The sequence below is a fragment of the Sardina pilchardus genome, chromosome 3 (assembly GCF_963854185.1).
Source record: "Sardina pilchardus chromosome 3, fSarPil1.1, whole genome shotgun sequence".
NCBI lineage: Eukaryota > Metazoa > Chordata > Actinopteri > Clupeiformes > Clupeidae > Sardina > Sardina pilchardus.
Window position 1 is genome coordinate 17,794,967 of NC_084996.1, and position 11,754 is coordinate 17,806,720.

At 48.3% G+C, this 11,754-nt stretch overlaps 1 protein-coding gene across 1 annotated transcript in view; it reads left to right on the forward strand.

Annotated features, from left to right (window-relative positions):
* The window catches only part of fam20ca (FAM20C golgi associated secretory pathway kinase a), a 41,495-nt gene extending 31,298 nt beyond the window's left edge, over positions 1–10,197 (forward strand). The window contains exons 5-10 of the mRNA XM_062532247.1: positions 1,757–1,872; positions 3,575–3,755; positions 5,580–5,689; positions 5,959–6,040; positions 7,016–7,075; positions 7,883–10,197. Of these exons, the coding sequence (XP_062388231.1) occupies positions 1,757–1,872; positions 3,575–3,755; positions 5,580–5,689; positions 5,959–6,040; positions 7,016–7,075; positions 7,883–8,165 (832 nt within the window). The 3' untranslated portion in view covers positions 8,166–10,197. The remainder of the gene's footprint in view (positions 1–1,756; positions 1,873–3,574; positions 3,756–5,579; positions 5,690–5,958; positions 6,041–7,015; positions 7,076–7,882) is intronic.
* The last annotated feature ends 1,557 nt before the right edge of the window (positions 10,198–11,754 follow it).

Genomic DNA, 11,754 nt, shown 5'->3' on the forward strand with positions numbered 1-11,754 from the left:
ATCCGGCGCACATTAGCAAGTGCAACACCAACACACACACACACACACACACACACACACACACACACACACACACACACAGCACTGCAGCACAGAGAGAACGCACTGAACCGGCCACATTAGCAAGTGCATGTGTAAAGTCCCACAGCACTGCAGCACAGAGAGAGAACACACTGAACCACGCAGCACACAGGATCTGCCTTACTGTAATATATAATGATGCAGTGGCGCGCAGGCATCAGTAATATTCTATTTATTCATTTCTACTTTACATTTTGAGGAGAGAGAGAGAAACACTGACACTGTGTCTCAGTTGGCGCACTTCTGCACTTAAAATACTTAATTTATTTAAACGTTACGATCGTCATTTCTGTGAAGTGCACGGAGGTTAGCGTTTGATATGAGACGACACTATTCTGTTAAAATGTGCACTCTATGCCAGTAAGCACACAGGGCACATAGGGTGCAAGTAAGTGTACTCACGGAAGTGTGAGAATCATTTGAGAATGACAGAAGCTTGTCTTGCTCCAAGAGAATTTCATTTATAACTCAATAGAGAGTTCATGTTTAGTGGTATTTGGTTAGAGAGTAAGCCAAGCATTTCTTTTAGAGAGTAAGGCCAGACTTCTGCTGTCTTTACTGCCATCAAATTATTAAGATGAGGAATTAACGTATGACCAATTCATGATCGGTTTCTAATTGAAAAATGAGGAGAGAGAATAAGATGTTTAGTTGGATGGAATTTTTTTTCCACAAGCTCTGTGCAAACTAAAACATTTTCCGTGCAAAACACTTCCGTTTAAGCCAACCAGTTTGCCTGAGGATACACAGCATGTTTTTTTCATGATAATCGAAGAAAGAAAAAATCACACTTTTGCATCTCTGGTGCGCGGAGAACTCTCTGAGTATGCATATGTATCTGAGGCCATGCTTTGAAATGCCAGCGCGGTGCTATGGAAAGGGCAGCTACTCTGAGCGCAAGGCTTCAGTCTGATGAATTATGAATGGGTTTGCATATGAGGCAAGGCAAAGCAAAGCAGAACACAAGGGCTTCCACTATTGGCACTTCACATCGCCATATATATACATGTACATGTGCCACTTCATATCAGGCATACATGTGGCACAGTGCGGTAGAGTTGCCATTCCATACGCTGTGAAGAACAATAGTTTACACGCCACAGAGCACTGCAACAGAATACGCAGTGCCACAACCAGTGTTGCAGTCCATGCATCTTACCCATAGCTCATTACTTTTTCAAAAACAAATGCATTACTTTACTTATTCAGTCCCTGTGGGAAGTATGTCGTCTTTATCTACTAGCTACTTCTTTACCATCAATCTACGCTAAATTAATTGTTGTGAAACGGTTTCTGTAAGAGCACCTGTAATGTATGTGACTACTGAATTAGGAACCATAATGTGTTACATCACTGTGTTACAGGCAGGTGTAATGTGATTGCAGTCATTTGTAACTTTAATGTACAGTATACAGTAGTCTATCTACATCATTGAGATGGCATGTCTGTGTATATGAACTGTAATGATTACAACATGGTACTGATAATGTACTTGTGTACCGCTCCTTCTTCTGTTACCATCACACACCACACAAACTGTAGCCATTATGAGTGGAACTGTACATTTGGTGGTGTGTTGTGCATGAAATGTGTCCATTTCTAACCATTCAAACTACTGTATGTATTTCATCACTGGCCCTATCCACTAAGAGCGCTTCCTCTCTCACGTCCGCAGGATTCTGGACTTCCGTCGCGTGCCGCCGGTCGCCGGGCGCCTTGTCAATATGACGAGGGAAATCCGGGACGTGACTCGGGACAAGAAGCTGTGGAGGACCTTCTTCATATCCCCAGGTATCAACATAACCACGGCAGGACCTCTGTGTGCACTCACACATGCACGCGTGCACACACACACATACAGTATACACACACACACACACACACACACACACACACCCTGAAGAGACCAACAGTTTTTCCGTGGTCGCGGCAGAACCGCCACATATCCGCCGGTATCAATATTCCCGCGGCATTCCCAAAGCGTTCCCAAGGCCTTTCATCTCATCAGCCGGAGCGGCCTCGGCTGTCTTAGGCTGCCCCGGAGCCGAGCGTTTCCTCTCGCGCACGGAGAGCAATCGGAGCAGAAGTCAAGCGTGAAAACACGCAAGAGTTACCAAGGGAACGAGGCTAGCGCTGACCTTTTCATCAGAAAGCTCTTGCACACACACATCGGTTCCTTCCCTGCTGCAAGGGGCCTGTTTTAAAACAAAGTGGGTGTAGAATTGTTTCAGCTGAGCTGGATTGGATATAATTAGTCAACCTGGCAGATTTACATTTGCTGGTGAGATTTAATTCCCACGCTAACAGTCCCCATGGGCTGTGCCACAGTGTGTAGTGTAACATGGAATTAAATATTTATGATCATCATTCATTCCATTTAAAAGCACCTTTCATAAACTCAAGGACATGACATACATGAAAAAAACATTATTCATTCATTGTACACCAAATGGAATGAGAATTCACACAAAATATTGCAACGGTCTCTTATCTTGAGAACATCTATATAGAAATTGTGCTGAAAAATAATTGAATGTGAGCTCCACCTCATTAAAAAGACATTACAGTACTTAAATTACCATGAGAGATGTTGGTCTACTAACTATACTACAACAACTGAATTTTCAATGTTTCTAAAGGTCGACTACAACTCTGCCAACGTTTCTAGACACGATAACACAATCTGTATCAGAGCAGGTTGGTTAGCTGAAACACAGCCCCAAACATCTTCTCCAGTTGCACTTTCTTAAAGCTGATGAGAGCATGAGATTTTTAAGCTGATGAAATCACAAGCTAAATAGACTCCAAGAAAGCAGGTCTCACGCCTGCATGAATAAGAGAATGCTGTTGTACAGGAGCCCAGACACAGACAGGCCCTCGCCTTATCTGATTTGTGCACAGCCTAGCAGGGTTGCCAATTCCGCTTATTATAAGCGACTTTGGGCTTGCTTTTTTGTGAAGTTGGCCATTTGTCATTGGCCATTTCAGAGGCCGTTTTTTTTTTTGGTCTTCGGTCGCTTGTTTTGGGCTTGTTGTCAGGGTCCAGGTAGCTTATTTGGCTAGCAAAGTCTGGCAACACTGCAGCCTAGTACGGGCGTCACTAGCCAGGGAAACAGTGTGCCGCTGGCTGCCTGGCTGAGCTCTGAACCTCTCTGAGTGTCTGAGTCAGGACGTTTGGCTTCAGGAGGCACTGGGGGGGTCGTTGGGGTCGAAAGGGTTGGCATGAGCTGGAGAAGTTAAAAGCTAACCAGGCAATGGCAGTGTGTGGCCCACCTGCTAAACACGCACACACACACACACACACACACACACACACACACACACACACACACACACACACACCAAATTGAATTTCCCCAAAGTGATCAATAAAGTATCTATCTATCTATCTATCTATCTACACCACGCATACAGGTTCAATAAATTAGTATTAACCCTCTCTCTCTTTCTCTCTCCGTTCTTCTTTCTTCTATCTCTCCTTCTCTTTGTTTAGCCAACAACATCTGTTTCTACGGCGAGTGCTCGTACTACTGCTCTACTGAGCACGCTCTGTGCGGCAAGCCGGACCAGATCGAGGGCTCACTGGCCGCCTTCCTCCCGGACCTGGCCCTGGCCAAGCGCAAGACCTGGAGGAACCCGTGGCGCCGCTCCTACCACAAGCGCAAGAAAGCCGAGTAAGCTCGTTCTTCAACCACCACCACCACCTTCACACACACACACACACACACATACACACTCTCCCTCAGCCCCTCACCTGCGAGAGCTGCCCGGGCGCAATCACAATAATGACACTGCAGTTTTGTCCTCCAGAGGCAGCCAAAAAAGAAATGACATTATCTTGGTGCAGCTGCAGACAATGTCCCATCTGATCTCTCATTGGGCCCTTGCGGGCCGGAGCGCGCTTACTTAAGAGCTGCAGCTGATAGAGTTGCCCCTGGAGCGCAGCCCCGCTCAAAGGAGAGGGGAAAAAACACACCCATTTAAGATTCACTCTCCTGCTCACCGCCGCTCCCTTTATCTGTGTCTTGCTCAGTCTCTCTCTCTCTCTCGCTCACTCACTCACTCACTCACTCTCTCTCTCTCTCTCTCTCTCTCTCACTCGCTCACTTACTCACTCACTCACTCTCTCTCTCTCTCTCTCTCTATCTCTTGCTCTCTCTCCTTCCCTCAATCTCATTACGTTTCTCTCTCAAGCCATCTCTGTCATTTTGCTCACTTGGTCCCCCCACACTCTATCACGCTATCACTCTATCAGTCTCTCTCTCTCCCTCTCTCTCTCTCTTGGTGTAATTATGTTTGAGTGCAGTAGACAAGGGAACATGTCATCCCTTCTCTCCTTCAGTCATACTCTCTCTCTCTTTCATTCTCTCTCTCTCTCTCTCTCTTTCTCTTCACTTGTGGGACGAGGAGACTTCATTCAGCTGCAGTGACAGTCCCTCTGCCGCCCCACCCACCCCCACCTTCACCGCACCTCCTCTCCTTTTAACCCCTCCACCCTCCCCTCCCCACCTCCACTCCCTCTGATGTCACCTCTCAGCAAGCCTCAGCCAGAGCCGCCGCTGGCCCTGTCTCATCTCCAAACGCACAGACTCGCAGGCTTTGATGCGTGTCCCCAGTAAGCTTGAGGGCTTAGGGCTGTCTCACACTCTAAGATGGAGAAGTGCACGAGGGCTCACCGGCTGACTTTCTGGGCCCTTCTATGGCAGACGTACTGTAACCCCCCCCCCCCCCCTCACAACCTCGCTCCACTCGGAGCAGAGAGACGTATACTGAATGAAACCACTCACCTCCCAGCACCAGCCCCGCATGTCTCTCCTGCAGTAGTTCACTGTGGAGGGAGTGAGACTGAAGAGCTGAAGGACTTTGTGGCAGGCTGGCTGACTCCAGCAAACAAAAAAAAAGAGTGTAAAAAAAGAGTGTAACTGTACATCCCTCGCTTTTCATTAAAATTCACACTCCCACACAGTCCCATCTCTCTTCGCAGAGAAAGGTGCCATTTTGGCGTAATCGTACAGTTATTTTGGTTAGCCAGCTGCCACTTATCACAGTCTGCTCCAAACCGCAGCGGATTACTCCTGCTGTGCCGCATCAGTGGGGTGGACTTATTATTTCTCTATAGGAGGAATAGATGTGGACTTTGTGGATGTCCCATTCACGTTGTCCTCTATGCATCCCTGGGCACCTCAGGTCTATTAACCAGCTCACCTGAACCTCCTGCTCTGCTTGTGCTCAATAGGTTTACCATGACTCACTGGTACTGTAATGGGACAGTTAGTGATTCGGCTTGTCGACAGCCAACAGCCATGAAATGACAGCCGTTATTTTCGTGCTCCAAAAGCAACATGTTGAACATGTTGTCCCAGACGCTTTATGTCGGAGAAAATGACTGAATTTGACCGAACTGTACTGCATCACCACCACAGGCTGTGCCTCCCAGTATGTTTAAATGTGACTCAGATTGTTTGTGTGTGTGTGTGTGTGTGTGTGTGTGTGTTCAGGTGGGAGGTGGACCCTGACTACTGTGACGAGGTGAAGCAGACGCCCCCGTATGACCAAGGCACTCGACTCCTGGACGTCATGGACATGACCATCTTTGATTTCCTCATGGGTGAGTGGAGAGCAGTTTACGCGTTCTGATGAACCGTTAGTCAGTAAGACTAATCTCCATGTATAATATCTCCATTAGCACCTACATGCTGTGGGATTGACAGTGGATTTTTGAGTCTCTGACTCACATTACAAATGCTATGCCATTGTAGTTCTCTACAACCCAATCGATCCGGTACAGCGTAGGCGTGATAAAAAAAAAAAAAATGGAAAAGGGCCCTGTGGTCATAAAAATGCCAAGCACAACTCTTGATTGCTCTCATTTCTCAGGCAACATGGATCGTCACCACTACGAAACCTTTGAGAAATTTGGCAACGAGACGTTTATCATCCACTTGGACAACGGCCGAGGGTGAGTGAGACGCATTCTCATTATCTCTTCTCCTATCGCGCTGTCGTCTCCTTGGCTGGAGCCCGGGCTTGGCCGACACGCTGCATCCCCCCCCCCCTGTCGCCCTCTGCTGTCTCTCGCCGCGGTGGGACGCGTTCAGAAACCGTTGCGACAGAAACGTCGCGAGGCACGACGCGCTCTCCTACGAGTTTAAAAGTTCGCCCTCCCCTTGACTGTCGTAGGCAGCCGAGTTGAAAGCGGAGAGACACACACTGCGGCGGACTGCTCCAGCGAGACAAGCGAGCACGTTACAGGCCCGGGGGGAAATGCATATCGAATGCACGCAGTGGCAGCGACGATGCTAACGTGTCAGGCTCAGGGAGCTGTTCTCCAGCGAACGCTCCGAATCGGCACACGCTTCACTGAGCGTGCTCAGAACAGGAGTTGCGTCTGAGATGGGGTGTCGGCGCGACTCCGGGCCAGATCTCACATCAGATTAAGGATTCGTCTTGAGGTGATGATACATGGAGCAACTTTGTGAGCAGTGTTGCTGGGCAACCCCATAACCAGTTCCATCAGAAAGTTATATTATTATATAATAGTAATATTAATGGAAACATACCAGAACCACAAATGAGGAACAATGCCCGGTAACATTGCTCAAAATGTCCCATTTAACATCATCGTTAGACTCAGACATTGCTGTATACTTCCTTTGGGACAGTGTTGGCAAGGCAGAGCAGTTCACAAGAGGCTCTTGTGAACTGCTCTGCCTTGCCAACACTGTCCCAAACGTTTGCTCTCTGCTCTGTGCGTGCTGACCCAGTCTCGTCAGTGAGATGCGGGACAGAATCCGACGTGCGTCTTCTGCGAGCGCTGCATTTGATCACGAGCCGCCGTCTCACGGCTCCCGCCGCGACGCTTCTGATGTTGGCAGCCGCGCAACCGTGCACGCTCATACGTCCTGACCTGGTTTTGTTTTCTAACCCCTCTCAGGTTCGGGAAGCACTCTCACGACGAGCTCTCCATCCTGGTGCCCCTCAGCCAGTGCTGCAGGTGACTATCTCCTCCTCTGACTCACTCCTCTCCGTCTGAGCGGCTTTGGAGCAAAAGAATTTGACTGATGAAGTGATAAAGTGATTATCATCTTCCAGCAGAAACAGGGCGCCGTCCTGGGGGTTCTGGAATCAGATTGAATATGTAAAAAAGAACGGATGTGCCAAGTAGAGTATAACTTATACTATCAGATTTCTCCCTTGGCTACTTTCATTTCTTGTGTGATTCATGTATTTATCTATCAGCTAAGTTAAGTTGTCTTCCCTCCAAGTCTCTGTATTTCACATCATTCTAGTTTGCCTGTCTCAACTGAGAAGCACTTTGGGCCAACTCCTGTTGATTTTGAATGATGCTATATAAATGAAGTGACTTAACTTGACTTAACTTGAACGTACAGGACATTTATGAGTCACATTTGATACACTTTTGCCACAGCAGAGGATGCCGTGCATGACATGTATAGTCAAGTAGCATTTCTATACAACCCAAGTAGGGAGGGTTCTTGTCTGTGTGTGTGTGTGTGTGGTGTGTGTGTGTGTGTGTGTGTGTGTGTGTGTGTGTGTGTGTGTGTGTGTGTGTGTGTGTGTGTGTGTGTGTGTGTGTGTGTGTGTGTGTGTCAAGCTATGCCTTTACGAGCAACATTTCGGCATAAATTATTAACAACTGCACATGTATCCACTGGAAAAATGTCACGCAGTACAATTAGTCAAGTTGAGTAGCGTTAGCCGTTAGCGCATGGTGACTTGTTGGGCCGACCTCATGGGCTCACTGCATGTCCTGTCTTCTGTCTTGTCCTCCCGTGCACAGAGTGAAGCGCTCCACCTACCTGCGCCTCCAGCTGCTGGCCAAGGAGGAGTACAAGCTGAGCGGCCTGATGGAGGAGTCGCTGATGCGGGACCGGCTGAACCCGGTGCTGATCCGGCGCCACCTGGAGGCCCTGGACCGGCGGGTGCGCGTGGTGCTCCAGGTGCTCTCCGACTGCGTGGAGAAGGAGGGCTTCGGCGGCGTGGTGGAGGACGACCTGGCGCACGGCTACCGCGCCCGAGGAGGGGGCTCCCCGCATCACGAGCCCGGCGCCCGGGGCAGGTAGTGAGCCCCCCGGGGAGGAGAGGGAGGGGGGGGGGGGGGCGGGTGTATGGGAGAGAGCGCGAGGGGACTACTGGGCTACAAGGGCGATGGGCGGCTTCTTTTTCGGGCCGGCCCGATGGTGCTTAGCCACTAGGTTGCGGAGGAGGAGGAGGAGGAGGAGGAGGAGGAGGGTGGACAGACCATTCTACTACCCCCTCTCCTCCTCTCAACTGCCCCTAAAACTGAACACTGCAGGAGTATCGGTGTCAGAGGAGGCACTTGCTCGCCGGTTGGGGGAGACCTTGCACCTCGAGCCCTCCGCCTCCATCTTGAATTCAGTGAATTCCAGACCAAGACTTGCTGTAAACCACCTCTCTACCCACAAAGCCACTGTGTGTGTGTGTGTGTGTGTGTGTGTGTTTATGGGTACACTATGGAGTGTGTGCACACACACGAGGGACTGCGGCTCAACCTTGGCAGAGGGACATTGTCACAGGAGATGAATCAAATGTGAGATGTTTCGGTTTGACACAGGCCGCCGGCAGGAGGAAGGACTCTCTCTTGATGTATATTTTGTTTGTTCAAAGAAAGCTTATTTGAGATTCGAGTGCTGCTCTTTTTTTCTCTGCGTGTGTGTGCGTGTGTGCGTGTGTGTGTGTGTGTGTGTGTGTGTGTGTGTGTGTGCGTGTGTGTGTGTGTTTGTTAAACTATGCCTTTATAATTAGAGAGCAACATTTCGGCATAATTTATTAAAAATTGCACATGTATCCACTGGAAAAATGTCACGCAGTACAATAGCGAAATAATAAAAAGTTCAATGTGTATTTGATGGGAAGAGAGATGCGATGGAAGCCGTCACCACTGGGCTAGAACAAATCGCGTGTCTTACATGCTCAATCTCACAGCAGCTTGTGAGGGAGCCAACACTCATAGTCCTCCATTCGTACAGTATACCACAGTCCCTCTTGGAGCCTACTGCACACGGACAGACAGTCGAGCAGGGCAGTGCTTATCCATCCGTGAGTGTTTTCACATATCCTGCTCCCACTGATCACTGTCATTTGGGTCAGACGGGACATTAGGCGGTTTATTTCGTTATATTAGCTCAGACTCAAAAATTGTCTGCCCCCTCAGTCAAAATATAACCATAACTCACTGAGATGTTTTTTTAAAGAGAGCCGACCAATAGTTGTGTGGGAACCCAGAGCTGCCGCTTGTACGGGTTGCCTGTATGAGCTGTCCTTTACTACCACAGACATCCTCTCTCATCTGTTCCCCAAACACACCGAAAGCTGGCAGCCCCCCCCCCCCCCCCCTTCCAAAACAAACAAAATGACATAAACTAAACAAGAGAGAGGACTGCTGGGATGTCTAATCTGCTTTGGGGAGGTTTTTGGTTGTTTGTGGTTTGTGCTGCATTACCACACCCAGCGGCCCGGTCCACTCCACCAGGTCCGTCTGCTTTTCTGACCAGTCAGCAGGCCAGCGTCATCTGTCATCCTCATGCTGCTTCCGTGTGTCGGTGAACAGGTCAGCAAACAGCGTACACTGCAGAAAAAGAGCCGTCCTATGAAGGATCCTGGCTGGATTAGTGAACTGTCATTAGATGTTAAGTCTTGGGTATTAAGGCCATACAGGTGATTACAAATAAAACTAGTAGGGGGATAGATGGATGATTTTAGCTTTGATTTTGTAGTAGTTGTGTTTAGTAGTGAGCTTAAGGCTTACTGGAAATCTTTACAGGGTTCAGTGGGGTTGCGTTTCATCAATTCATTGTTACTGCATTGACTTTTTTTTTTATTATTATTGTTTTCAGTGCCCAATGAAACATGATTTACTTTAACTGGAGAGTGCCTTTAGTTCTTGGGTTGAGTTCTCACACAGGCAACATCAGTTATGAGATCTCACAGTGCCAACTGTTCTGCTAAGAAACGTCCATTGTGACACTGAGATTAAAAGCAGCATGATAGTTTAATATTTTATGTCTTGTGTTTTGCTTTTGAAAATTATTTATTGAACTGCGTACCAAAATACAGTGACAGATGGGAGATGGAGATTGCTTTGTTTGCCTGTTTTGTTTTTTTGTTTGTTTTGTTTTGTTTGGATACTGTCTCACGCTGTCCTTGTTTTGAACACTTGTATACTTCAAGAGTGCAGAGCTGAACGTGGAGCACCTTTGACACAAAGCATTCTGTGCACCTCTGTCCCAGTCAAACCCAGTGCCTGTGCAACAAGAGGAAATACTTGAATGTTTTTTTCCCCAGGGGGGTGGTTGGGGGTTCTGTAGTACTGTCTCTTCCCAGGAGAGAGCTGTGAGTGACTGTGGGGGGGGGGGGGAGGGAGAGGGGGAGTCCTGCCATGATCACAAAGGCAGAATCTGACATTGTGTAAATATCTATAAATAACATGTCAGCCACAAGCCTCGTTGGTTTATTTTTGTCCCTTTTTTTATTTGTTTGTTTGTTGGTTTGTTTGTTTATTGGTTTGATGGTTTGTTTCTCTTCTGCATTGGTACTGTGAAAACATGTTTGCCAAATGGGTGCAATAAAACGAAAAAACAAAAAATAGACAAAACAAATAAACGACTTAAACTACGTGTGACAAGAGACGTGAAAGCACAGACAGCTCCAGCAGAGGATGACCAGCCCATCGGCCATAGTGTCCAGGTCTGCACACGGCGCAGTGGCCAGTCAAGTTTGCTGTGGAAGCCTCAGCAGCATCCACCCACACCATCTGGGGTAATATCTGATGACAGCTGAACAGTCTGACCAGGACCTCTGTGACATTGGCAGACCCAGAGAAGATCAGAGGCCTGACCTGGAGGCCTTGTGTTTGACTTAGCTCTGTCCGAGCCCTGTCGCTGTGGTCTTCCTTCAGCTGTAGACACAAAATACTTAATCTCCGTCATGTCCCCAGAGTACTAATCTATAAGCTTCAACATCCATATTTGTCTTTGTCTTCGTTGAGAGAGGAGATCATTGTGTCCTTCTCATGTGTTCTTCAGAGCTACAGAGCTTCCCAGGCTAATACACAGCAGACTGAAGCCAATTTACTGGAACACATGGCCTGCTGTAATGCATTTCACCACAAGGTGGTGTTAAATAACCCTTCCGATATGTTGGCCCCTTTTTTGCTATTGGGAAAGCTATAACAAAGAGTGGAAACACACCTCAAGCCAGCTGCAACCAACCTAATTGATCAGACACCCCCTCAGCTCACCAAGTTACTGAGACCTGTAGAGAGCACGTTCACCGACGCAGATGCTTGTTAGAGGGGCACGTTCGCCCGCTATACCCACTTGAGTGTGCTTGAGTGAGCTGTTGTGAGCGCAGAGCAGTGCCTGAGACTGGATGCAGTCAGCCGTCAGGGCTGTCATGTCTGATTTGACTCACCGCTGCTGCCCCCCCCCCCCCCCCCCAACGACCACCCTGGAGAAATCAGAAAGCAGGAGAGCCGAGCAGCCGGACGGCCAACAGTGTCTCTAGGCAACACAGAGCCCTGGACAGCTCCTGGCCATGTTCTGACCACCACGATGCGGATAATTCTGCAACCCAAACACATACAGACAAACACACATTCATAAAAATGAACCTGAATGTTTACAGAATGTT